This window comes from Osmerus mordax, chromosome 22, assembly GCF_038355195.1.
Source record: "Osmerus mordax isolate fOsmMor3 chromosome 22, fOsmMor3.pri, whole genome shotgun sequence".
Lineage (NCBI taxonomy): Eukaryota > Metazoa > Chordata > Actinopteri > Osmeriformes > Osmeridae > Osmerus > Osmerus mordax.
In genome coordinates this window covers 4,348,699-4,376,650 of record NC_090071.1, presented here as the reverse complement: position 1 = coordinate 4,376,650, position 27,952 = coordinate 4,348,699, and the positions used below count along the sequence as shown (strand labels likewise).

Sequence of the window (27,952 nt, the reverse complement as noted above, 5' to 3'; positions counted from 1 at the left end):
AGATAGTTATGATCTGTGATAGCTCAGTGGTTAAGGATGTGGGCTACTGTTTGAGGAGTCTTGTGTTCAAATATGGCTGAAGGATCTTCTTACAGCTCCATTTTTGCTCTTCGACTTATAAATAAAGAGTAGGAATATATTAATTGCCCCATAATGAATATGCTAATCAGCAGCCTGGCTGCTAGGCTAATGGGGTTAGGGGCAGTGTTAGGGTCTGTGGTCCATAGAGGAGGAAATCGAAAGGGGGACAGAGATAGAGAGGGGAAGAGAAAGAGACATAGACCAAGAAAGAGAAACAGAGAGAGGGAAGGGAGAGGGAGGTGACAATGAGTGGGAGAGGAGAGGGGCTGTTGCTCAGACCCTGTCTAAATCATCACCCACTCTTTCCCTCCTTCACTTCTCTCCTTGTCCACCCGTCCCCCTCTCCCTTTGTCTCCTTCTCAGACGGAAGCCACACATGCCTTTTCTAAGCTCGCTCTTTCTCCCCCTCCCACCTTCCCCCATGTGTCTCCTGACCAGAGATAATCAGCGTAATCAGTCTGGTACAGCTTTATTAAACAGAGCAGACAGTTGAAGCAAACAGACATTCATAAAAGGTATTATAAATATAAAGGTAAACTATACTGTCATGTTAGTGAGAATTGAAAACGTGACAATTTTCTCAGTACAGTTTAAAAATCGATGAAATACTTCTATGTTGTAATACTCTGAGGTCTTATTGAAAGACAAAAACACCATGTTGATAACAATTCAAAGACAGATTGATAATACTGTAATACAAGCGGTGTGTTTGTATGTGTATTGTGTGTGACTGTGCGTGCTTGCATGTTTTTTTTATGTGTTACTGTGAGTGCATGCACGCACATTCTCCTTCCCTGTCATTCTCAACACTGTTTTCACCATACCCTAATTCACACTCCCCCTCTCAATGTATCATCAATACATTTCTCTCTCTCTCTCTTGTTCACAGTCTGGGCGTCATGGTGATGCCAGTCTTCCCCAGAGTGTCCTGAAGCCAGGAGATCAAGATCTTGTTCAGCTGAGCTGGTCTGGACACACACACACACACACACACTTTAGTCATACAACACTTACGACACTGTATCTTTGATTCACTGTCAATCAATAAACTCTGTACTCAACTCCTAATGAAGGGTAAGGTATAAAAGGTTAAATGAGAGGGAATAGCAATTGTCCAGCTTTCCTTTTCGGAAGTTGTAATAACATACAAACTCACAAGCACACTCACACATACACACTTACTTCTCTATCTGTGTCCAGTGTCCACACTCTTCAATGTGCCCTCTAGTCAAATTGGGAATCTTACAGATAAAGGAATAACATTATTATGTATTATTGACATGTACTTTGTATGTGTGTCTGCGTGTTTGTGTGTGTTCTCACCATGTTCTCCATGCCCTTCGAGAACACAGGCAGAAGAACCGGATCTTTCCCTGTGGTCACCATCAGAGCCGGCATCAGCAGCTAAAACACAGATGCACATACATCTGAGTTGGTGATTACCCCTACATATTGACTGCACTCAATTGTTTTGTGTTGTATTTCTCAACCTGGTAGTAGTGGTGAGGTGGTGAGCTGCTGGGTATACAGTACCTGGGTCCGGGGACGAGAACACAACCAGGCCCAGTTCTTCTCCACGTTACGGTACCAGTTCAACGGACCGCTGGGAAAGCAGAACAACACCAGATTCAGCTCCATGTCCCTGAAAACCAGGCAGTCAATGTGTGTGTGTGTGTGTGTGTGCATACCGGAAACCATTCTTCTTATACTCTGTGACATAGAACTGCAGAGCATCCTCAGAGAGGATGGAACTCCTGGGAACCTCTTCTGGAACCCCCACAAACAGACCTCCTACACACACACACACACACACACGTAATACACAGCTGTCTACTATCAATAACCAACTGAGATAGGCTGGCAGGAGTTGATAGGTAGAGACCTAAATCCATGCCATCCAATCAAAATACTACTGTAGGTTTACTTCCTGGCTTACCTCTGGCACAAACCCCAGCAGTGCTGAGCCCACCACCACCGGTCTGGATAGGGAGAAACAACCACACTGGTTTGTAGGTGTGTAAGGGTGTGTGTGTGTGTGTGTGGTGATTGTGCAAATGACACAACATAGTTAAAATGGAAAAGAACTGGCTTCTGCTTTCACTTTTTGTCCGAAGACAATAGTCTCACGTTTCTTGAGACATAAATGTAATTTCCACCACAGTACTTTGACTTACCTTATCCCTACTCCCGAAGAAGAAGATCTTAAATGTCCGTTCTAAATCTTTCTCTAACTCTGCCTCTGCAACTCCCTGTGACACACACATGCGCGCACACACAAAATAACATAACCACATGGAGATAAGAGCAACAATCTTTCCCACCTCAACACATACTCACAGGGGTCTGGAAGTAGATCTGGTAGTCAAATATGGGCATAGCCTTCAACCTCTCCATGGGAGGGCTAGCAGGGTCCACAGGAAACAGTGGAGTGTTCAGAGATGCTACCGCCCTGTACATACACACACAAACACACACACACACACTGATGAATACATACAAAAAGCTCACAAGCACACAGATTGGGTTTGTATGAATAGTGTAGGTGTGAGACAGTGTGTGTGTGTGTGTGTGTGTGTGTGTGTGTGTGTGTGTGTGTGTGTGTGTGGTGTGACATACCGGACTCTCTCAGGGTGGCACTGTGCCATGCTCCAGACCAGAGACCCACCCCAATCATGACCAACCAGGGTCACCTGGGGAATACCCTGGATACAGGGCCAGACGGGGATGAAAAACAGACGGATGAGAGAGAGGGAAGAGAGAGAGAGGGAGGAGAGAGAGAGGGAGGAGAGAGAGGGAGGAGAGAGAGAGGGAGGAGAGAGAGAGGGAGGAAAGAGGCAGAGAAAATGAGATGGAGAGCTCATTGCTGATTGCTGGGACTGTATTAGCTCTATTCTGTAGTTCTCCAAGACCAGAGAAGAAGACTCACCATCTTATCCAGAAAGACCACCAGATCCTATGGGAGACGACAACATACATATTAACCAATCATGCTTCTGTCTGAGTGACTGATTGGATGTGTGTGAGCACGTGTTTGCATTGTACTGGAATCCTGGTATAAGCTGCCTTCTACTAACAGGCCCGGTTTCTTGTGTATGTGTGTGTGTGCCTGTGTGTGGGTTACCTTGCACAGCTCTTCCTGAGAATACTCCTTTATGTCTGCAGAGAAACAGAATCAAAAGGGGTAGCATTTACTAGTGCTCTACACTGTAAACTCCCAAAGTTCAGAATACTCATAACTTCTGATCAAAATGATTACATCTAACTAAGTAATCTAAGCAATTTCTTTAAAGGAAACCAATTATACATATAAGTTCATAGAATACATATGATATAACTCATATGTAACACTGAGAAGACATGCTAACAGACCCCAGATGTTACAGTACATGGTAACATGTACATGTCATTGTCATTTGAGGAAAAGTGCTTCACACACAATCTTCTGACAATTTACCCCTGAGCAATATCACACAATATCATTCGAAGACATTCTTCTCATTGTTCTTTTCGTTCTTGATGAGAATGAGAAGGTAGACAGGAACACAGATGAGGAAGAGGAAGCTGGTTAGACGGTTGAAGTTTCCTTGCTCAACACCGGAGAAGTGAAATAATCAAAACTGAGAAGGAAGTGGTTGACATGTTTACCGTCACAAACATGCATACTGTTGTGGACACACACACAGTCACACATGCAAACACACAGAGACACACACACAGAGACACACACACTCAGTCAGTCTAACCTGGGGGAGCTGAGGAGGCTCCGTAGCCCTTCATGTCCAGAGCCAACACCCTGAACCCTGCATCTGCCAGAGCTGGGACCTGAAACACACACACACACACATTACTATGCTGGTGATACACACATCACCACATGGGAGATACAGCCATGCATTTGTGCATGAGTGACTGTGTGTGTGTGTGTGTGTGTTTATATGCATACCTGGTACCTCCAGGAGTACCAGCTCTCAGGAAAGCCATGAAACAACAGCACTGGAGGACCCACTCCCTTCTCCACATAATGGATCTGTACCCCTGGCTGGAGAGAGACAGGAAGTGTGTGTGTGTGTGTGAGTGAGTGAGTGAAAGAAAGATGAGATAGAAGGAAATAAAGAGAGATAAAGTGTGACAGAAAGAAAGAGTGGGAGAGAGTGAGAAATAAAGTGTGTGAGTGAGAGAGAGACAGAGAGAGAGAGAGAGAGAGAGAGAGCGAGAGATAGAAAGAGAGAGAGGTGGGGGATTACATATCCAGTTCACCACTGAATTTGGGTGGTAACGTCATTTCTTGAGAATAATATTACCTTGATGGTTACGTATCCATGAGAAACCTGTTCAGGATGGCAGCTAGCTGGGAGGTTATCCTCAGTGAAAACCTACAACAGAAACACACATTGACTCTGCTTGATTAATACCTAACCGGTGTCTGTCCACTGTAGTAGTAGTGGTACACTGTGCTGCAGTAGGTGAGGCCGTGCTCTACCTGAACTCCTGTGAAGTCAGACAGCTGCTTCAGAGCTCCGGCCAGGTCCTTCACCAGGACAGCTTTCATCCCAACTCCCTCTGCTGCCTTCACACCCTCCTCATCCTCATCCACCCACACGGCCTGAAACCCAGACAGGCATGTTAACTAACCAACCACAGAGCCTGAAAAGATGACAGACAGTTTGATTAACCAAGGACAAAGAAAGTGTCTGAAACTGAAAGTAATCAACCCACACACACACCAATCAGATATGCTGTCACTTTCAGCTACTGGTTGCACTATCAGTAATATTGCACTATTGTACTTCACTTGTCTTAGGTTAGTATAGGTTTATAAGGTTAGTATAGGTTATTATGTGTATTTAGAGGTTTAATATACTGTATTGAATATTGTATATTATTGTATATTAGGAGGTTTACTATATTTTTTCTTATCATATATGTAATCTATGTTCTGTGTACTTATGTTATGTTATGCCAAGTTGCTTTGCGTTGTCTTGTCCTAAGAATTTCAGTCCAGTCTGACCCTGTGTTGTTCTGAACTGCTGAACACTGCATTTTGAAAACATTTTCAGAAACGGAAGGGTCCCCTTTCCCTTCCTCACCCAACACACACACACACACACACACACACAAACTGTTTACAATGGCATGCTAACTCCATAACCACAGTCTAGGGCAGGAGAGATCATCAGGCAAAACAGCAAACAAGTGTGTTATCTTCTAGTGGAGTTGGATACAATCCTCTGGATATCCATAGAGACTCAAACCTGCCTATAGTAGTAAAGAGAGAATGGCATCTGGATTCACTGCAAACTTGATCAAATGTTATCATCTATCCTCTAGAGAAGCCCCAGTCATTCATGTTGTTGTGTAATGATATTATGGGATGCATGCTGCTGACAGAGGCATATTGCACACTTAAGTCATCCTAACATGTGTGTGTGTGTGTGTGTGTGCAAGGTTTGCACTGCACACACCTGCACTGCAAATATGTGTGTGTGTGTATTACCTGTGATGGTTGGACATCTAGAACTTGCAGAGCGGAGGTAAACATGGAGGGCTCAGGTACCCTGAAGCCGCAGCGACAGGACTGCTGCAGCAGATCAAAATGTCCACCAATCAGTGACAGGGCTCTGGCGAGGTTACTTCCAGATGCACAATCATCCACCCACTGATTGGCTAACACACCCGTCAACACCCCTGGAAGACACCAACAGGATTTTGTGAGTTTTGGAACAAATCATTGTGTGCTTATCAATAGGTGTGTTCGACTTCATGCAGCACCGGTGGGCGGTGCCTTGAGGTTGAGAATGCCATTGGCTGCTTCAAGTCAAACGGGCTGCAGGCGGCTGCAGGCGGCTGCAGGCGGCTGCAGGCGGCTGCAGGCGGCTGCAGGCGGCTGCAGGCGGCTGCAGGCGGCTGCAGGCGGCTGCAGGCGGCTGCAGGCGGCTGCAGGCGGCTGCAGGCGGCTGCAGGCGGCTGCAGGCGGCTGCAGGCGGCTGCAGGCGACGCCGGTGCTGCATGAAGTCGAACGCACCTTGTGTTTGAGTGTGTGTCAGAGTTTTTGGTTACATAGCAGTGGGTGTGTGCTTGTGCATGTCTGTGTGACTGAGGCCACATGTGTGTGTGTGTGTTACCATGCTGGCGGAGCGTATCAGCAGTGTGCAGTACAGGCGTGTTGATGGTCAGTGTCTCTCTGAGTTCATCAAATAGCCCTCTCACTGAGAAACCTCCTGGTAGAGCCACGCCCTGATCCCCGGCCTCCTTCACACACTCCGCATCGAACTCTGGAATCATCTGCGCACACGCACAAGCATGCACACACGCACACAAACGCACGTGCGCCCACAGGAGTCCCAAACTGAATTTTCTGCTTTGAAGATCAACGTTCCTCTACTTTAATGTTAGGCAGTTTACATAGGTATATGCTCGGGCACCCATGGTCTTCTTAAAGAGTATAAAAAGCTGAACCATGTCATTCTTACTTTAGATAATGTCAGCTTCGCGTTTTCTGCCCGGACCATAGCACTTCCGTCACGTGAAGCGACCTTTCCCAGAAACCCTCTGAAATAAAGTTTTAATAAGTTGTTTGGCTATAATGTAACCAATTCAAGGTTTTCAACGTTGCAAATAATTCGTTACTTATGCTAACCCCGTGTCCCCAGCGAAGAATGCAAATTCTATCATGATAATTTAATACTGCAACTAACCTCGGAAGTTGATGGGAATCTTCATACTTGTGGAAAGCCAAATCCGGACTCGGAGTCAAAACAACCCCCCACTGGTTAAACAATACCACTTTGCATCCAGCCATTGTGACAAATCGCGGACAGCCTTGCATTGACAATTGACCGCTTCACCAAATGCACTCTTCGAGCCGTGCAAAAACTTTCAACATAACGTATTTACATGCTCTCCCTGGTAACGCCCCCTAACCCGGATTATACACACACAAGCGACCTGACACAATCCTATGGACATTGGACAATCCAGACTGTTACATGAGCGGATCGCAGTAAATTGGTGACACCCATATTTCCCAACAGTTTATTCAAACTGAATTTATTACCATTCACGTGGCCTTTGCCCTTGAGTAGATAAATAATTGTTGGAAGAGTTTATGTCGTTGTTGACCAACCTCGGTGGAGTAGGGAACGGTAATGAGTTAGAAGAGGACTTTACAACCGAGGCTGAGCTGTATAACCTGCCCGTGAATCAGGCTGCCTTAAAAATAAACCTCGTTTGAATGCTATGGAAGGCCTGCTTCTTGCTACTGCAGAGGAATGAACCTGGCTTCTATCAGAGAAAAAACTTTTTTATCTCCCGTTCCCTCGCAGTCAGCTTTAATCTGACTGTGTGGCCTAAATGAACAGTGCCTGCGTGTATGTGAGCACGAAAACGTGCTTGTGTGTCACCCAAATCCAAGTAATGAAAATGTAGGTACAGGGGAAAACCTCAAATGAAATCATCATCTCTTTTGAACTTGTCTTGTTGGCACATTTCCACGTGCGCAGTCCCGCCCGGCTTTTAAGTGAACATTTAAATGGACTTCAATCATCCTTGGACCGCAGTACGTGCGTGTGTGTGCGCGCAGCGCGTGTGGTGTGGGAAATGAGAGCGCAATAGCGAAAGGGGATGCTGAGGTTGAGAGAAGAGAGAGAGAGAGAGAGAGAGAGAGAGAGAGAGAGAGAGAGAGAGAGAGAGAGAGAGAGAGAGAGAGAGAAAGGGGAACAAAGGTGGGAGAGAGGGGGGAAGTGCGATAGAGTGCGGCAGGGGTGGGTGTGATTTTGGAGGATATAGTTCCCTTTTCCCTTCATCTTATAGTCTCCAGAAGTATCTTGCTCTCCGGGCTTACTTTCCAGATCTGACATCATACTATTATAGGTTTACACACCCCGGACTAGACAGCCAAGTGTTCTCATCAAGTACACATGTTCCTTGCAGCCTTGTAGTTCTACATTTAGCAGTCTTTAGGCCTATTTCATATCGGTCACTGGTTTTTTTGTTTGTTTTATAGATGTTCCTATTGCACTCTATTAATGTAGCCTATATATACACTATGTTAAATGTGTTTAAATAATTTAATTCTGCTTGTAACCTGTATGTATTGTAGATGACGTATCTATTTTAATTTAACTTTATTTGAGAAATCTTGTTATTCAGCCATGCCCCGCCCCCGCGAGAGAGGCGAGTGAGTCCGTCTCACCGGTTCCCAGGCTGGCTGTCGGTTTATGTGCACCTTGCAAAACAGTTGCGGTTGGCTTTTTGATCACGGTGTACAGAGACACGGTCAGGTGAGGAGCGAGATCCAGAAGGTGACGCCTTGAAAATGCCAAACTCTATCTTTTGTGTGACTATATGGAGTGAGTGTTTAGTTAGTTTAGTTATCCATAGGTTGACTGCAGGTTCGTATATATAATATGGAACTGAAAATTGCTCACATATCTTTGATGACGACAACCATTTTCAGCTTGATTCTGATCAACTGTGGTAAGTGTTTTTTAATTTATTATGGGTAGAGGGTTCATTAAAAGTCCACATTTGGCAAGTGCAAAGAGAATACACAAACTCACTGTAGAAAAGCTTTGAAATCAACACAGTCCAAGTATAGAACGAGATGATGTAACTGGGAGGTGCAGGTGATGGCGAGACCTTGCCCTGGGGGACAGGGTATCTAACGGGATGACCAGTCAGAGAGGTTTAGCGCTATGTCGCTCCTTAATCCTGCGGGCAAAAATTATTTTGGGCTCCGGAGGCACTTTGATTGTCTGGATGCGGTTCATTGCGACTCAGATCTTGGCCATTGGTGACACTTATCCTCTGGCGTATCAGACACACACACACACATACACAGACACACACACACACAGATGTGTGGGTTTAACTCTGCTTCAGGGAACCATCACCACAAAAGTTCCCAGGAGGGAGGGCTTGACAGGCTAAGCCTTTTGGAGCCTTCTGTGGGCACATCTCTCAGATCTGAGCCCCCCCCCCCCCCCCCCCCCTCCAGTCTTCTCCTTCATCATCTAGAACAGCCTGATCCTGGATCAAAATCATATGGGATATCATACTTCTATCAAGAGGCAGCCTCTGATTAAGGCATCTGTGTGTATACTGTGTGTGTGTGTGTCAGTGCTCAGTGATGAGTGGACTCATGCCCATGCGGAGGATAAGCTCTTCAAGAGGCTGTTCATTGGCTACAACAAGTGGTCCCGCCCGATCGAGAACACCTCCGATGTGGTAATTGTCAAGTTTGGCCTCTCCATCGCCCAGCTTATCGACGTGGTGAGGGTACACCTCACACACACATGTGTAGACTCACACACATGGACACATACAGACACACACACACACAAACACACACACAGTGGCTGTAACATATTGGAAAGAAGATGTACCAAATGTTTTTCAGGATGAGAAGAACCAGATGATGACCACTAACGTGTGGCTGAAACAGGTAGGCTGGACACAACTCAACACATTTTGTATTATGGGATGTTTTGTTACTGTATAGTGTTGTGTTACTGTAAATGGCATTAACCTCACGTGTGCGTGCGTGCATGTATGTGTGTGTGTGTCCAGGAGTGGAATGACTACAAGCTGAGATGGCGTCCGTCAGACTATGACAATGTAACGTCCATAAGAGTTCCCTCAGAGCTCATATGGATACCAGACATTGTCCTTTACAACAAGTGAGTGACGTGCGCACGCACGTACGTATGCATTCACACATGCACACACACACACTCGCACACACATTCACAGACGCACACATGCGCAGAAGGGACCTGTGAGATTTTTTTATGGAATCAACTACTCAAGTCAGTCAGGTGGGGGGGTCAGATGGCTGAGCGGTGAGGGAATCGGGCTAGTAATCAGAAGGTTTCTAGTTCGATTCCCGGCTATGCCAACCAAATGACGTTGTGTCCTTGGGCAAGGCACTTCACCCTACTTGCCTCGGGGGAATGTCCCTGTACTTACTGTAAGTCGCTCTGGATAAGAGCGTCTGCTAAATGTAAATGAAATGAAGTCAGCAACCAGGAGGCTGTGTGAGAGAACTTCACATTCCAGTCAAGTGTGTTCTGAGTGTGATATCTATGGCTCCTCCAAACACCAACACACACACACACACACACACACACACACACACACAGAATCAGTACTTTTATATGGCACTTGCTCTCTTGCATCAGATCTAGCTAGCAGGCCTTTGTGTGTGGTATGTGTGTGTGTGTGTGTGTGTGTGTGTGTGTGAGAGAGAGAGAGAGAGAGAGAGAGAGAGCGTGTGTGTATGTGTTTAAAAACCCCATGCATCAAAGGTATGTCATCATCACAATTCATTCATATTTAATCCAGTGTTCCTTTAATGAACAGTTCTTGGGCTAAATTCACTACTTTGGCTTGTACGACACCCTTCACCTAAAATTGCAGTCTAATCTTTTCCTACATTGACTAGAATCCTTGATGGAAGTTAACGTCTATCTCCCTGCATCTAACACCAGTCTAACTCTCATGTGGATTTATGTAGACTGTTCACGGACATTACAAGATCACAGAGGAGACCGATATATTTATTTAGAATTCAGGTTTAAACCACCATGTAGGACTTAGGTTAGACAGCTAGGAAACTGTAGAGATATTCAGGACCAGAAAACTTCAATGTACCTGTGTTTGTAGATTGTAGATTCATAAACTGGGATCTTGAACTTGTTTTAGTGCTGATGGAGATTTTGCCGTGACTCACATGACCAAGGCCCACCTGTTCCACACTGGCTGGGTCGTCTGGGTTCCTCCCGCCATCTACAAGTCCTCCTGCTGCATCGATGTCACCTTCTTCCCCTTCGACCAGCAGAACTGCAAGATGAAGTTTGGCTCCTGGACCTACGACAGAGCCAAGATAGACCTAGAGCCCAACGAGGATGCGGTCGATTTGAAGGTGGATACACACACACAAACACACACACACACACAGTAACACCCCCTCACACACCGACATACTATTGTTCTTACGATTCTTACGACACACACACACATTCTCTCTAACATGTCCTCTGTTCTGCTCAGAACTACTGGGAGAGTGGCGAGTGGGCCATCGTTAATGCCGTGGGAACGTACAACACCAAGAAGTACGACTGCTGCCACGAGATCTACCCGGACATCACCTACTTCTTCATGATCCGGAGACTCCCCCTGTTCTACACCATCAACCTCATCATCCCCTGCCTGCTCATCTCCTGCCTCACCGTGCTGGTCTTCTACCTGCCCTCCGACTGCGGGGAGAAGATCACCCTGTGCATCTCCGTCCTCCTCTCCCTCACCGTGTTCCTCCTCCTGATCACCGAGATCATCCCGTCCACCTCGCTGGTCATCCCCCTCATCGGAGAGTACCTCCTCTTCACCATGATCTTCGTCACCCTCAGCATCGTCATCACCGTCTTCGTCCTGAACGTGCACCACCGCTCGCCCTCCACCCACACCATGCCCCGCTGGGTCCGCACCCTCTTCCTGTCTCTGGTGCCGCGCTGGCTGTGCATGAGGCGCCCGCCGCCCGATATGCGGAGGCGGAGCCTGGTCGCCAAACTCCTCCCCCTCGGGAGCGCCGGCCCCTCCCACGGCGCCTCCCACGGCGCCTCCCACGGCGCCTCCCACGGCGCCTCCCGCTCCACCACGCACACCTGGCTCACGCGGGAGTCCGACGTCGATCTCCGAGGACACGAGGATGTGTGTCGCCACGGTTACAGGGACGAAGTGGGCGTGGTACGACGTAGTTACCGGGAAGCGGATGTGGATGTCCATGGTGACTCGGACACTGATGTAGGGTTAGGGGTGAGGGGGAGGCTGACTCCCTCCTTCTCCTTCCCCCCTTCCTCCCCTGTCCTGCCTGGCCTCACCAACCTCCCCCACAGCCTGTCATCTCTGAGCTCCATGCTGCACCCCCAGAGACCCCCCAGTCTCCACTCAAGCCTGCATTGGGACACCCCTTCACCTGAACATGGTACAATCCAGGACATGGCCTTGTCCCTGTCGCCGGCCGTACTACAAGCACTGGAGGGGGTGACCTACATCGCAGAGCACTTGAGAGCAGAGGATGCAGATTTCTCTGTGAGTGGAGGCCCCTGTTGCTTCACACTGGAATGGGGAGAGGAAGGACAGGGAAAAGGGATAGGGAGAGATGGGGAAACTGAAAAGATAAGAGTTAGTAGAAGAAGAGTTCTGCTTTATGCAGACATAGAATATGGATTTACATAAAGTCTATGAACCATTGATATTGAATGCAGTTTTTATTCTGTAGTTAATATCCCAGACTGTGCATGTTTAGCAGTTCTAATTGTCCTCCTGTGTGTGTGTGTGTACATGTGTGTAGGTGAAGGAGGACTGGAAGTATGTTGCCATGGTGATCGATCGGATCTTCCTGTGGATGTTCGTCATCGTGTGTCTGCTAGGAACCATCGGACTCTTCCTTCCCCTGTGGCTCTCCGGAATGATCTAGAACCCCGACCCCTGCACCGGAGAACACCGGAGAACTTTACCATAGCTCCAGAGAACACTAGAACCTGATGGATGCACTACAGAACATAAGAACATCACACCTTCCACTGACATTAGAATCTTACCCCTGCGCCGTAGAACATTAGAACCCTTCATTCCACTCTAACCTGGACATATGAGAAGAAGGGAACATTGTATAGAGTGTTTTTCGTGAGGGGTTTTAAATGTCTGTGCACATACTTTATCATATATATAATATTTATCATATTGTCATTTAATATTTATGCATGTGAGAAAGAAGAAGACTTAAAGAATATATGTACTATGCATAGATAGAGAATCATACAATAGAATATGAAATAGAAAGAGGAAGAAAAGAGAGAGAGAGAAATGGAAAGTATTTGAGCGTCTGGGGTTACTAACAATTAGCCCGCCTGAGTAGCAGATGACACCTGAATAGCTCTTCTGGTCACTGAGCCAGGAGGCGAGAACACTGGAGCTGAGAGGAGAGAGGATGGAGCAGAAGAGAACGGGAGGAGGAGAGGAGAAGACAAGAGGAAAAAACAGGAGAGGACATTTAAGGATAAGAGATGGAGAGAAGGGAGGAGAGGACGCGAGAAGAGGGAAGGACAGAAGAGGGACAGGAGAGGAGAGAGGAGAGTGTAGGAAAAGTGGGTCACGAGGACAGGGGGAGGAGACAAAACCAGGAAAGATGAAAGGGAGAAACACAACGAACCTTAGAGAAGAGCAGGGAACGGTAGGAGAGTGGAGAAGACATGACCGAATCTAATGACGAGGGTAGAGGAGGAGAGGGAGAGACAGAGGGACAGATGACAGGAAAGAAGACCATCCTGCTGTATTGTCTCCTGCTTGGTAATTACTCGACATGAAAATCGAGGCCAATTAGATGATATTTTCAGAGGTCTTCGGATTTCCTGTTCCATCTGTTGACAGGCCAGGAAGCTCTGAAAGACAGGCCAACTGCCTGCTAGTGGATCTGTACAAAGTACTCCTCCTGCTGGTGAATGTAAGAACTACAGTGTATTTCCACAAGGTGACGTGGTTTGTTTGTGCTGTGTGTTATGTTTCTTCTGAAACCATTTCTCTGTGTGTCAGGGGCGTAGCCACGGGTAGGCCTGGGTAGGCACAGGCCTACCCAATGTGTTCTAAGGCCTACCCAAAAACGAAAATATCTCAGAAAAATTATGCACCGGGTGCACATCGCAAAGTAAATAAGTAAAAAAAACTGAAAAGATGCCTATCCATATTAGGCCCACCCAAAAAGATTATTCTGGCTAAGCCCCTGCTGTGTGTGTGTGTGTGTGTGTGTGTGTGTGTGTGTGCGTGCGTGTATGCGTTCTAAGTTACGTAAGAGCAGTCCGAGAGTTGTAGTAGTTTGTGGAACAGGAAGCTTGTCACCTCCAAAAAATAACCTGATAACATCTACAGCATGTTTATTCACCCGATAAAGCACTTCTGTTTCTCTCTTGTCTTAAGCATAAAACACTTTAATGAACTCAAAAAATAAATCAGTTATAAAAAACATCTTATTTAAGATCCACATTCTTCACATGTTTTACATCTTTGGATGAATAAAAAAATCTATGTGTTTATGATTTTCAGTGATCCTGCGGTGAGATTCTAATTCATAGAACCGTGGCACTTGGTTGGGCTGAGTCTGTCCCCGGTGGGTCTGGCCCTGGTGAGTCTGGCCTCGGTGAGTCTGGCCCCGGTGAGTCTGGCGTTGGTCTGGCCAGGTTGGCTCTGACCCGGGCCTGGTCCACGGCGTCCAGCAGGTTCTTAGAGTCCAGTGCCAGCGTGTGGGCGGCGGAAAGCATCTGCTTGCAGCACTCCTCCTTCAGTGATGTCACAGAGTTCTGCTGGGCCAATCGCATCTTACTGATCAGCTCCCCCAGGTCTTTATTCAGCAGTCTCTCAGTGCCCTCAATCTGGGGATGTGTGTTTGGGGGGGGGGGAGAAAGTGGAAGGCAGAGAGAGAAAACAGGGAGAGAGAGATCGGGAGGAGATAGAATTAAGTGAGCATTATATTTAATTCATAATGAATTTAAATCCTCAATTTTAATCCGATTCAAGTCTCTTCAAGGTGTGCTCTCAAGGAAGGCAGGTGGGCGAGGGGAGGGATGTGGACCCAAGAGGGAAGACAGGGACTGTTAGGAAGCCAAGGACATAAGAGGATTGTGAGAGCAGAAAGAGAGGAGAGAAAGAGAGAGGAGAAGAGAGAGAGGGGAGAAAGAGAGGAGAGGAGAAGAGAAAGAGGAGAGGAGAAGAGAGAGAGGGGAGAAAGAGAGGAGAGCGAGGAGAGGAGAAGAGAGAGAGGAGAGGAGAAGAGAGAGAGGGGAGAAAGAGAGGAGAGTGAGGAGAGGAGAAGAGAGAGAGGAGAAGATAGAGGGGAGGAGAAGAGAGAGAGAGGGGAGAAAGAGAGGAAAGAGAGGAGAGGAGAGGAGAGAGAGGAGAGGAGAAGAGAGAGAGAGAGAGGAGAGACAGAGGAGTGTCAGAGTGTGTGGTGATGACCTACCTCTGTCCTTACAGAGCTGTGCAGGGATGGCAGGATCTCATCAACACTACAAATCAAACTACGAAGAGTTAAAGCCACCGCCTGGCAGAGAGGGAGCGTGAGAGAAAGAGAGAGAAAGAGAGGGAGGAAGAGAAGAGAAGAAAGAGAATACCAGAAGCACACGTAAGACCAAATCAAGATAAGAAACAGGCCAACCACACACACAAACACACACACACAGCTATGAACCTTCACAGCGTTGGGATACTCTGAGGCCGGCAGTGTGTTGACTTTGTTCTTCAGCTCAACCACGTCCTTCACCATCGCCATGACACCAAGGTACACCTGGTCACCTGATCGGTCCAGCTCAGCAGTGGGCATCTGCTGGAGTAGGGCAACCATAACCTGTCAGTCCAACATCAACATGGTCATCCCCTTCCCCCACCTAACACAGTACAGGTCAGTTACCTGTTGGCTTGCTGGCTTAGGAGGCTTCTCTGGAGCACCTGGCAAGGACGAAGAGGGAGAAAGAAAGAGAGAGAAACAGAGAGAGATAGGGAGAGAGTGACAGACAGAATTGAATTGACAGAGAGAGAGAGAGACAGAGACAGAGAGAGAGGGAGAGAGGAGGGGGGGGGCTGTCAGAGAGGAGCCTTCACTGTACTTCTGTTTATGAAACAGTCCCCCTGTCACAGAGCAACAACTTCTGACCAGACACTCACCTGCTCCTCCTGTCTCCCTCTCTGGCAGCTACAGACAGACAGACAGATGGGGGAGGATGTGGTGTTATCACAGGACAGGCAATCTGTCCGCCTTGTATTAAAGTCTAATTAATCTATTCATAAACAAGATAGAAACTCTTTACAGCACTGTTAATGTTATCATAACATTATTCCTGTCACATACGGAGCAGTTTAAAACACTTTATGCGCGCACACACACACTGTCATACCATAGGAACCTCCAAATCTGGTTTAACAGATGGATCCTGCAGATAAAAACAAGAATACTGTAAATCTTTCAATTAATACCAATACTAACTGTCATGTATGTGTACATTTCAGGCAAGGAAAATAACTTCACATAGGTGTTGAATCTACTATTTGTTTCTCAATGTGAGTGTCTGTATTCGTTAGTGTGTGTCTTTGTGTGTGTGTGGTGTGTGTTAGTGTGTGCGTGTGTGTATGGGTGTGTGTGTATGTGTGTGTGTGTATGTGTGTGTATGGGTGTGTGTATGTGTGTGTGTGTATGTGTGTGTATGGGTGTGTGTGTATGGGTGTGTGTGTATGTGTGTGTGTGTGTATGTGTGTGTATGTGTGTGTATGTGTGTGTATGTGTGTGTGTGTTAGTGTGTGTCTGTTCTCACTAGCAGCCTCTCCTCCTGCTCCAGCCACCGCTTGTCAGATTGCATTTCCTGCTTCTGTCTTCGCAGTGTGTCCTCCACCCTCTCTCTCTCCCACGCCTGCCTCTCATCTGCCTCTCCCTCCAAAACACACACACACACACACACACAAACACACACATGCAAAAACGTAATTAAATTAATACTAACAACTATACTAATGATGCATTTGGCAGCATGTAGGGCTTTAGGAAAGATTGATTTGCTAAGCACGCATCGAAGGCTGGTTTTTGCATTTTTCCTCTGGTTATTATGGTTTGTGTCAACGTGCTTACCCCAAAGCTCATCTGTCGCTGCAGTGACCGTGGGAGGGAGCCACCAGTGTTCCAACCGCATGAGGAGCTATTGAGCGCAGCGGAGCTTCCACGCAGAGACCCTAGTCTCTACAAACACACACACACACACATGCTGAGGCCCTAACCAGCAGCTGAAATCATCGTGTTTGTGACAGGAAATGTCTCACACAGAGAGATGGGGAGGCCTAGCAAGCTATACAGAGATACATCATGTAGGTCGCAACACAGATTCTGCTCAGACTAACCATACACTAGTTCATCTGCCCCTGGTGAACAGTGTGGGCCGGTGTAATGGACGGTTCTGGTTGGTAAAGTGGTATGGTAAACTGTTCTGATTGTTTGAAATAGTGTGGTCGATGGTTCTGATTGGTTGAAGTGGTGTGGTGGAGGGTTCTGATTGGTTTAAATTTCGAGTTGAAGGACTGTCAAAAGGGATACCTCCATCCGCATGCCCGGAGGGAGAGTGTTCCCATGGACACCAGGTGGCTTTGATGGCCTTGATGGCTAAAAAGAGGAAGAAAGGGGATTGTTATTCATTACATAGTGTGTGAGTATATGTGCAGGTTTGTGGGCATGATGTGTGTGAGTGTATAAGTGTGTGTGTGTGTGTGTGTGTGTGTGTGAGTGTGTGTGTGTGAGTGTGTGTGTGTGTCTGGAGCAGTACCTTAGGGGGGGCTTCTGTCATCCTGTCACCTTCCTGCTGCTTTTCCATCTTCCTGTATATATCACTACACACACACACGTCCAATCACACATCATATCTGATGTTCATGAGGTCTGTGTGTGTATGTCACTGTGTATAAATGCAGTGTGTGTATGGACATGTGTATGTTATCATATATTCAAGTTCAAGTCTTTTATTGCCAGATGCACAGAACAACACAGGGTCAGACTGGGCACTGAAATTCTTAGGACAAGACAACGCAAAGCAACCTGGCATAACATAACATATAAGTACACAGAACATAGATTACATCTATGATAAGCTAAACTATAGTAAACCTACTAATATACAAATAATATACAATATTCAATACAGTATACTAAACCTCTAATAGACATAATAACCTATACTAACCTTATAAACCTATACTAACCTAAGACATATGTGTGTCTATTCATAAGTGTGTGTGTACAGTATGCATGTGTGTGTGTATGAATATGAGTGTGTACCTGAGCTCACAGACCACCTTTGTGAAGCGGGGCCGTGTGTGGGGGTCATAGCTCCAGCACTGCGTCAGCAGGGAGTAGAGCTCCCCGGGGCAGAGGGGGGGCTGGGGCAGACGCACCCCTACCTCCAGCTGGTTGATCACCTCCCCGTTCTGTAGCCAGAAGAACGGCTGCTGCCCCACAGACAGCACCTCCCACACACACACGCCTGCAACACACACCAAAATCAAACACATATACATCATGATTCAACACGCACACACACACACACACACAACATGATCACACAGACACGTACACACGCCATGATCACACACACTCATACACACACCATGATCACACACACACACACACACACACATACCATGATCACACACACCCATACACACACCACAATCTCACACACACCAAACACATACAGACATATACAGAAGGAATGTTATTCATCTTCAGTCGGCTCAGTCAGTCAGCTGCCTTCCTCAGCATGCTCACCAAACATCCAGACATCACTAGCAGAGGTGAACCGTCTGAAGTTGATGGACTCTGGGGCCATCCACTTGATAGGCAATCGGCTCACAGACGCTGAAGGACGAGAATAACACACAGACACACACACGCACACCGGCACTCTTGTTAGCCTATCACTGTGGAAACACAAGCATACTCTCTGTCCACAAGTACCATTTTGACCTATTTTGGTAACTGTCACAAACTCTGAGTTCGAGACATCACCACAAGATCAACTGAAACCTTCCCCTTGTCACACTAGGGTGTTTAGGCTGTTGTTTGTGGACAAGCACTGTTCCTGCATGTGTGAATGTGTGTTTATGTGTTTGTGTGGCTGTGTGTGTGTGTATGTGTGTGTGTGTGGTGTGTGTGTGTGTGTGTGTGTGGTGTGTGTGTGTGCATACCTTTATAGTACTCCTCCTGCTCCTCAATGTAGCGAGACAGGCCGAAGTCTCCCAACTTCACACAGTCAGAAGATGCCACTAGAACGTTCCGCACCGCTATGTCTCTGTCGACCAATCACAGGTCAACATCCACCCTGACCAATCCTGACGAACACTTATTTACATTATGTTATTAATTTAGGAAACACTTTTATCCAAAGCAACATACAAATCTTTCATACAGAAATTACCACTGAAAATGTGTGTGTGTGGATGTGTCTGTATGTATGTGTGTGTGTGCGCATTGTGTGGTTCCCTGTGTGTGTGTCTGTGCATTAGTGTGTGTGTGTGTGTGCTACCTGTGCACCATGTTAAGGCCCTCCAGGTAGGCCAGAGCTTTGCAGATCTGCAGACTGTAGAGGACCAGAGTCACCCTGCTCAGACTGTGCTGCTTCTCAACCAAGTAGTTCCCCAACTGTAACACACACACACACACAGAAGCACACACACAGAAGCACACACACAAAAGGTGCACAAACACACACACACACATATATATAATTTAACTGTCAACTTTGCTTCAAGCAAAATTGGCATAATAGCCAGCTTGACCTCCGACCTCCAACATCTGACCCTTCACCCCTCACCTCCCCACATTCATAGAGCTCCATGACGATCCACACAGGGTCCTCTTCGATCGCCCCAATCAGGCGCACGATGTGGGGGTGGTCCAGACTCTTCATCAACACTGAAGGGATGAACGGAGGGAGCGAGCAGAGAGAGAGGGAGAGGGAAACAGAGAAAAAGAGAAAGAGAGAATGAGGCAGAAAGTTAGAGAAAGAGAGAGCGAGAGAGAGAGAAAGGGAGGGAGAGAGAGAGAGAGAGAGAGAGAGAGAGAGAGAGAGAGAGAGAGAGAGAGAGAGAGAGAGAGAGAGAGAGAGAGGGAGAGAAGGAGGAAGGGAGTGGGGATAGAAGGAGGGGAGGAGGGAGAGAGAGAGATGTTGAGAAGAAACGATAGTGATAGGTGGAGAGCCACACGTACCTATCTTAACACATCTGACTTCTTAGAAATAAGACTTTTCTTAGAATAAGGATTCTATTTTGACACCACAGCAGTCTCACCAGCCTCACTCAGAAACTTCTCCTTCACCTCGTCACTACAGTCCTTACACGTCTTCACTGCTACTCGAACTCTCTCCCCTGTCTACAAACACACACACACACACACACACACACATTCAAATACACACAAAAGGGACAGGTTTAGACAGATTTAAGCCACTTCAGTACCACAGTGTTGAGATGCACCCGTCATGTACAGTATTGAGATGCAACCGTCATGTACAGTATTGAGATGCAACCGTCATGTACAGTATTGAAATTCACCCGGGTGGTTCATGACTTACTGGGCTTTTATACATCCCATCATGCACCTCTCCAAAGAAGCCCTCCCCCAGGATGCGTCCCACAATGATGTCATCTCTAGACAGGCGGAACCTGCTCTCTGTGACACACACACACACACACAGATGCATCACACACAAGTAGACACACACAACTAAAGATCTAGCTGATAAGAGCTAAATTGTTACATTCCCATTCCAGACACCAACACTAACCAAGGACTTAGTCAGCCTGATAAGACCATAAATAATGTTTTGAAGGTGGAAAGGAAAGTATGAAGGAGAGGAGATGATAAGAAGACAAAAAAAATCAAGAGAAAACCAGAAGAAAATCAAATACAAGATGGAAAGAGAGGAGAGGAGAAGAGAGTGGGGTAGACGAGAGCAGAGGGGAAGAAGGTAAGATGTGCCACTTACCACGGTCTTCTTTACCTTCTGGGATCTCAGCGTAGATCTCAGAACCTGCAGGCACAGAACTCTGTCAGCCCCTATCACACCTGCCTACTGTATCAGCCCCTATCACACCTGCCTACTGTATCAGCCCCTATCACACCTGCCTACTGTATCAGCCCCTATCACACCTGCCTACTGTATCAGCTCCTATCACACCTGCCTACTGTATCAGCCCCTATCACACCTGCCTACTGTATCAGCCCCTATCACACCTGCCTACTGTATCAGCTCCTATCACACCTGCCTACTGTATCAGCCCCTATCACACCTGCCTACTGTATCAGCTCCTATCACACCTGCCTACTGTATCAGCTCATATCACACCTGCCTACTGTATCAGCCCCTATCACACCTGCCTACTGTATCAGCTCCTATCACACCTGCCTACTGTATCAGCCCCTATCACACCTGCCTACTGTATCAGCCCCTATCACACCTGCCTAGTGTATCAGCCCCTATCACACCTGCCTACTGTATCAGCCCCTATCACACCTGCCTACTGTATCAGCCCCTATCACACCTGCCTACTGTATCAGCTCCTATCACACCTGCCTACTGTATCAGCTCCTATCACACCTGCCTACTGTATCAGCTGTTATCACACCTGCCTACTGTATCAGCTCCTATCACACCTGCCTACTGTATCAGCTCCTATCACACCTGCCTACTGTATCAGCTCCTATCACACCTGCCTACTGTATCAGCTGTTATCACACCTGCCTACTGTATCAGCTCCTATCACACCTGCCTACTGTATCAGCTCCTATCACACCTGCCTACTGTATCAGCTCCTATCACACCTGCCTACTGTATCAGCTCCTATCACACCTGCCTACTGTATCAGCTGTTATCACACCTGCCTACTGTATCAGCTGTTATCACACCTGCCTACTGTATCAGCTGTTATCACACCTGCCTACTGTATCAGCTCCTATCACACCTGCCTACTGTATCAGCTGTTATCACACCTGCCTACTGTATCAGCTGTTATCACACCTGCCTACTGTATCAGCTGTTATCACACCTGCCTACTGTATCAGCTGTTATCACACCTGCCTACTGTATCAGCTCCTATCACACCTGCCTACTGTATCAGCTGTTATCACACCTGCCTACTGTATCAGCTCCTATCACACCTGCCTACTGTATCAGCTCCTATCACACCTGCCTACTGTATGCCTACTGGGAGTCAGATGGCTGAGTGGTTTGGGAATCGGGCTAGTAATCAGAAGGTTGTTAGTTAGATTCCCGGCTGTGCCAACCAAATGACGTTGTGTCCTCGGGCAAGGCACTTCACCCAACTTGGGGGAATGTCCCTGTACTTACTGTAAGTCGCTCTGGATAAGAGCGTCTGCTAAATCACTAAAATGTAAATGTAAATGTATCAACTGAGAATGACACTCACCCACACGGCGTCCGTGAACACTTACACTAGAGTCCTCCTTGCTCCTGCTGGAAATTCCGCACACACACACGCACACATAAACACACACACGCACACATAAACACACACACACACACGTCGGTTTACGCATCATATATCTGATGTTTATGAGGTCTGTGTGTGCATGTTTGTCTGTGTGTGTACAAAAACAATATGTGTGTGTATTAATATGGTAATATGGTGTATTAATATACAAACATACGCACATCAGAAGGGCGTATCAAAGGTGTCATATCAGTGAGAACATTTACAGATACAAGTGGAAAGAAAGAGAGTGGGTGTGAAAGTAAGAGAGAGAGAGAGAGAGAGAGAGAGAGAGAGAGAGAGAGAGAGAGAGAGAGAGAGAGAGAGAGAGAGAGAGAGAGAGAGAGAGAGAGAGAGAGAGAGAGAGCTTTTGCAGTATAACACACACGCACCATGTGGGGATGGCAGGTAGAGCGATATTGGACACTCTCCTCTTGCACGTCCTGACTATGACAGAGGCCTCCGTGGAGTTCACCAGGCGACAGTAACCATCTATGAGGTCAGCCATGTTCTCAGTTGTGGCCAAAGAGGGCGTGTTCACCAGCAGAGGCTAGGGGTCAGGGGTCATAGGCAGAATGTCATTCCCAGACAGGTGTGTGCGGTGCATGTGTGTGTGTGTGTACTGTTTATATGTGTGTGGTCACCTGTTTGGATTCCTTGATACCGACTGTGAGCAGTCCTCTGTTGTCTTCTTGCTGGGAACATTTAATACTTTGTATCTGAGAGAAACTGGCCAAGCAAACAGGCTACACACACACAATCACACACACAGAAGATATCAGTATCCATTCCCTTCCTGACATTATATCACGACACTTATGCCAACTTCATTTATGTACTAACAGTGTATGTGAGTGTATACGAGTCGGTGTGTGTGACTGTGTGTTCTCTACATGACTCTCACCACAGAGCTTTTGTCAGCACGATGGCAGACCCCTGCAGAACCAATGACCAGGTCTACTGCCAGTTTCCAATCTTGCTGTGGACACAATCATACACACAAAAACGCACACATCTTAAAACGGAACATTGGTGTGGGGTTTGGTGGTTGGTTGCAAATGACGATGTGAGTGTGTGTGTGTGTGTGTGTGTGTGTACGGGGTATTGATAGCGTGTGAGTGGTCTCACCACCAGTTCGCAGGCGAAGCTCTCATGTGTGTAGTCGTGGCAGGTGGCCAGCGCGGTGAAGAAGCGATCCATGCACTGGTCCTCCTGCAGGCTGGAGTAGCCCTGGAACGTCTGCTGCACCAGCTTACGGAGGTGCTTAGGCTGGTCAACACAGTACACAACTCAATCATCAGCAATACACTAATAATCAGCTATATTCAGCAATACTCTAATAATCAGCTATATTCAGCAATACTCTAATAATCAGTTATATTCAGCAATACACTAATAATCAGCTATATTCAGCAATACTCTAATAATCAGCTATATTCAGCAATACTCTAATAATCAGTTATATTCAGCAATACACTAATAATTAGCTATATTTAGTAATCATCCGCAATCGTCAGAAATTGTCACCAATATTCTTTATATCAATACTTGACAGAGTTCTTTTTTGTATGACTTAATAATACACCTCTGATCAATACATCACTAATGATAGGGGGAGTCAGGTGGCTGAGCGGTGAGGGAGTCGGGCTAGTAATCTGAAGGTTGCCAGTTCGATTCCCGGTCATGCCAACTGACGTTGTGTCCTTGGGCAAGGCACTTCACCCTACTTACCTCGGGGGAATGTCCCTGTACTTACTGTAAGTTGCTCTGGATAAGAGCGTCTGCTAAAAAAAAATGACTAAATGTAATGAACACTATACACATTCAACGAGATTGTGTGTCATGAGAAATGTTTTACCTTCATGCTGTCTATTAACTCCCTGGGAAAAAATAAATCAAGACCCACATCCTTTCTGAAAGGAGATAAACACACACTCACACACATGCAAACACACAAACATTGACAAATCAGCACAAGCAAATTAGCATGAACAAAGGAATACACTTTCTATCCAATACATAGCAATGAACACATTCATAAATATCGTAAACACACATCCTTCACCATGTTCAGAAACACACAAACATGGCTACATATTGTACACACACACTTCCTTGTGTAACACAGTATCCTTTACTTACTCCAGTAGTTCGAAATTGGTCTTCTTTTCCAGTCCGTTGGGGTTCATATCCTTATAGAATCTCCTGGGACGCAAAGACTCACATCAGACCAGAAACTCTCCTCCTGTCTCAGTTACCTCAGAGTGTGTGTGTGTGTGTGTGTTTGTGTGTGTGTGTGTGTGTGGGGGGGGGTCTGTGTGTACATGTGTGGGAATGTGTGTATGTATGTGTGTGTGTCTGTGTGTGTGCGTGCGTGTAGAAAGTGGTGCTTGTACCTAATCTCCAGACAGCCTAACTGCAAGGCCATGCCATCACTCACTTTACTGGCATGGTGCTGCATGTAGTCACTACGCACCTGTGAACACACACACAGACCCACACACACACGCAAACCCCTTTTAACCAGGTTACACACGCAAACACATGTCCTGACCTAGCGTCACACCTAAACACTCTGACCTGTTGGTAGAAGAACGTCATGGTGGTTTTGTCCTCTTTAAACTTCGCCATAAATTCAGCTGGGATGTACCTTATCCTCAGATCATATCTAAACACACACACACACATCATTATGTTCAAAACTCACACACACACACATCATTATGTTCAAAACACACACACATACACACATCATTATGTTCAAAACTCACACACATACACACATCATTATGTTCAAAACACACACATACACACATCATTATGTTCAAAACTCACACACATACACACATCATTATGTTCAAAACACACACACATACACACATCATTATGTTCAATACTCACACACATACACACATCATTATGTTCAAAACACACACACACATCATTATGTTCAAAACACACACACACACACATCATTATGTACACAACAACACTCACACCAGGGTCACGGTCATGGTCAAAAACAAAGGGTGAAGTGGTCAGTGTTAAGGGTTAGGGTTTCTGGGCCAGAGGTCAGAGGTCACCTCCACTCGGCCTCCAGGTGCTGCTGCTGGTAGCGCAGGGCGAGCTCTGACACAGTGAGGTCAGGGTGCAGCCAGTGCTCCTCGCTGGACTTGAGGTGTTTGAGCAGGAGGCCGTAGCAGTGTGCGTGGCGAATCCCCGCTCCGATACACCCGCTGGACAACACCGCACCCACCACAGCCTGAGGAGGGAGTGCATGTGATGGTGTCCAAGTGTGCATGTTTGTTTGTGCTCGGATACAACTTCAAGCTAAACTGTTCAGATAAATCGCATTAGTACCATACATAGACATATTTGATTACTAAAATTAATGATAAGGTGAGGCGAGAGGTTATCAATACAGTGTAGTGGTGATGGTGTAGGTGATGCTGATGGTGGTGTAGGTGATGCTGATGGTGGTGTAGGTGATGCTGATGGTGGTGTAGGTGATGCCGATGGTGGTGTAGGTGATGCTGATGGTGGTGTAGGTGATGCTGATGGTGGTGTAGGTGATGCCGATGGTGGTGTAGGTGATGCTGATGGTGGTGTAGGTGATGCTGATGGTGGTGTAGGTGATGCTGATGTTGGTGTAGGTGATGCTGATGTTGTTGTAGGTCAGGGGTGGGGAACCTTTTTTCTGCCAAGGGCCATTTGGATATTTATAAAATCATTTGGGGGCCGTACAGAATTATCAACTGAAAAATGTGCCTGCTATATTTGGTCAAACATTTAATTAACTCACCCCTAATGTGATTAGGGGCTGGAACTGCTTCTCTTTGGTGAGGTTTGTGATGTTAGCTGGCACGGATGCAGCCTGCTTTGACTAGGGGTGCATCGAACATTTCTTGGGGGGTATCATGATTACGGAAAGGGATCGTATTATTTTTTATATTGCTACAATTTTTGAGACTGCTTATCGATCTGAGTGTTAATCAGGGGCGGAGCCATACGTTTTAAACATTCGGGGCTTAGCCCAAACCAATAACGTATTCTGGGTTTGATTTGCTAGAAAGGAATTCCACACTTAATGCGAGCGTGCGAGCGAAATGTTTTGGTACATTGGTACGCAACGCTGCGCGCCTCCACGGTCCTCTTCCACATATTAAAATAGTGGTGCTGCCAACGAATATTGCACCTAATAAGATGGTTCCTGCAGTGCCATGGCGGGCCGGACCAAATGATCCGGGCCGGACGTTCCCCACCCCTGGTGTAGGTGATGCTGATGGTGGTGTAGGTGATGCTGATGGTGGTGTAGGTGGTGTTGGGTGTGGTACCCTGATGGTCCATCCATCCTCACACCGGACCAGTTTAAAGTTCTTCCCCAGGATGGAGCCGTTGCTGGTGAAACACACTTTGATGATCTTCGCTGGAGTGTTGTTACCGGCAACCGTCTTTGTGGGGTCTAACAGCTTTGATTGGCTGGTTGGCTCAACATTCCTCCAGGACAGGGTGGCGGTGTCCCCCGACATCTCCACGGCGACAATATCACTACCAAACACACACCATCACACACACTCAGACACACACACTCAGACACACACACCGTGCTGGATATAGACCTGGTGAAGGAGATAAAGGGTGGAGGAACATAGAGAGAGGGAGAGTAAAAGATCGAAGCCCGGAGATGAAACAGATAAACAGTACCACAAAAAAAAAACTTTATCTCTCTCTGAAACAGGGAGAGATAAAGAAAGAGAAAAGGATAAGAGAAAGAGAGAAAGTGTGGCCTACAATACATAACTAAATTACTCGAAAACGCTTAGAAAATAACTGCTCGTGATGAACCTGAAGCCTTCATAAGTCTTAGCCAGCCAGTGACTAACAGAGCAGACAGCAAAACAACATAACCCACTTTCAATATGAACATTAATAAGACATGTTACACGTTTTCTATTAGAATACGTATCAATTTATTTAAAGTTTGTTTCAACACCTACCGGAGATTTTGCTGTCAAGAAGCACACCGTGTGACAAAAGAGGAAATATGAACTGACAAACGAGGAAGTTGCAGAGAAACTTAAAGCTAAACTGTCAGATTGGATACTACACAGTGGCACGCTCCACAACCAACCAGCAAACCCCATGCAGCCAGTGGTATTGCTCCATTCACTTCCGCCTTTAAACTCTCTGTGGTCTAGGGACAGGAGAGGAGAGGGAAGAAGAGAAGCCAAGACATGAGAACGAAAGACAAGAGGAAAGAGGAGAAGAGGAACAAGGAGAGGAAAAGACAAATAGGAGAAGAAAGGAGTAGAGAGGAGGAACAAGGAGAGGAAAGAGGAGAGCAGAAACAAGGAGACTAAAGGAGAAATAAGGAGAAGAAAGGAGTAGAGGGAGGACAGGACAAGAGAGAAGAAGGTTTATCGAGGAGCAGTTTAGCTTTAGATAAGCTTCACCCCAGGACATGAAATGACCAACCCATGTCACCAGTAGATCCCAGATAGTAACCCAGTAGTAACCCAGATCCAACCAACCACAACCTAACTCTCCATTACAAACCGGGCAAAGATGGTTCATGAAGGAGACTTGTGCACTGGCAGTCAGCATCACCGTCACATCACGCAGCATTGCACTCCTACTTGCAGCCAGGGCCACAGGAAAGCTACACGGGAGAAACCACTGGGTCCTCAGGGACAGGGGTGGAGTTGAGGAAACGGAAGGTGGTACAAGTAGAACTCACCCACTCTCCAACAGGTGTGGACCCCCTAGTGGACCCCCTAGTGCCTCCCCCACCCCCACCCCC

At 46.7% G+C, this 27,952-nt stretch overlaps 3 protein-coding genes across 12 annotated transcripts; 1 reads left to right on the top strand and 2 right to left on the bottom strand.

Annotated features, from left to right (window-relative positions):
* Positions 1 to 533: 533 nt before the first annotated feature.
* Positions 534 to 6,917, bottom strand: ephx2 (epoxide hydrolase 2, cytoplasmic). The gene is made up of 19 exons (XM_067260264.1): positions 6,777 to 6,917; positions 6,552 to 6,630; positions 6,204 to 6,363; positions 5,576 to 5,766; positions 4,562 to 4,684; positions 4,383 to 4,454; positions 4,025 to 4,120; positions 3,825 to 3,903; positions 3,203 to 3,237; positions 3,008 to 3,034; positions 2,698 to 2,783; positions 2,419 to 2,530; positions 2,256 to 2,330; positions 2,018 to 2,060; positions 1,770 to 1,872; positions 1,615 to 1,684; positions 1,405 to 1,485; positions 1,264 to 1,322; positions 534 to 1,049 (listed from the first exon to the last, which is right to left on the bottom strand). The coding sequence occupies exons 1-19, from the start codon at positions 6,905 to 6,907 to the stop codon at positions 965 to 967; spliced, it is 1,707 nt and encodes a 568-aa protein (XP_067116365.1). The 5' UTR covers positions 6,908 to 6,917; the 3' UTR covers positions 534 to 964.
* Positions 6,918 to 8,486: 1,569 nt separating this feature from the next.
* On the top strand, positions 8,487 to 13,116 carry chrna2a (cholinergic receptor, nicotinic, alpha 2a (neuronal)). Its single transcript, XM_067260008.1, has 7 exons — positions 8,487 to 8,556; positions 9,200 to 9,351; positions 9,479 to 9,523; positions 9,649 to 9,758; positions 10,783 to 11,002; positions 11,131 to 12,168; positions 12,431 to 13,116. Exons 1-7 carry the CDS (start codon positions 8,487 to 8,489, stop codon positions 12,554 to 12,556), a joined length of 1,761 nt encoding a protein of 586 aa, XP_067116109.1. The 3' UTR covers positions 12,557 to 13,116.
* Positions 13,117 to 13,921: 805 nt separating this feature from the next.
* ptk2ba (protein tyrosine kinase 2 beta, a) lies at positions 13,922 to 27,261 on the bottom strand. 10 transcript variants are annotated; one of them, XM_067260021.1, is made up of 30 exons: positions 27,150 to 27,170; positions 26,487 to 26,771; positions 25,236 to 25,414; positions 24,733 to 24,820; positions 24,549 to 24,628; positions 24,295 to 24,357; positions 24,011 to 24,086; positions 23,281 to 23,421; positions 23,057 to 23,131; positions 22,797 to 22,898; positions 22,545 to 22,702; positions 22,090 to 22,136; positions 20,649 to 20,693; positions 20,235 to 20,332; positions 19,951 to 20,032; positions 19,476 to 19,576; positions 19,188 to 19,303; positions 18,850 to 18,953; positions 18,431 to 18,520; positions 17,942 to 18,146; positions 17,433 to 17,496; positions 17,207 to 17,272; positions 16,749 to 16,855; positions 16,437 to 16,557; positions 16,023 to 16,058; positions 15,793 to 15,820; positions 15,539 to 15,576; positions 15,320 to 15,454; positions 15,092 to 15,172; positions 13,924 to 14,504 (listed from the first exon to the last, which is right to left on the bottom strand). In XM_067260021.1, exons 2-30 carry the CDS (start codon positions 26,679 to 26,681, stop codon positions 14,202 to 14,204), a joined length of 3,024 nt encoding a protein of 1,007 aa, XP_067116122.1. In that variant the 5' UTR covers positions 26,682 to 26,771; positions 27,150 to 27,170; the 3' UTR covers positions 13,924 to 14,201. The 10 variants fall into 10 exon arrangements, 9 of the variants coding, with proteins under 9 accessions (XP_067116125.1, XP_067116127.1, XP_067116126.1 ...); XM_067260024.1 differs by having other exon boundaries at positions 13,922 to 14,504; positions 15,320 to 15,451; positions 26,487 to 27,256; XM_067260026.1 differs by having other exon boundaries at positions 13,922 to 14,504; positions 15,320 to 15,451; positions 15,539 to 15,567; positions 26,487 to 27,256.
* Positions 27,262 to 27,952: the final 691 nt, after the last annotated feature.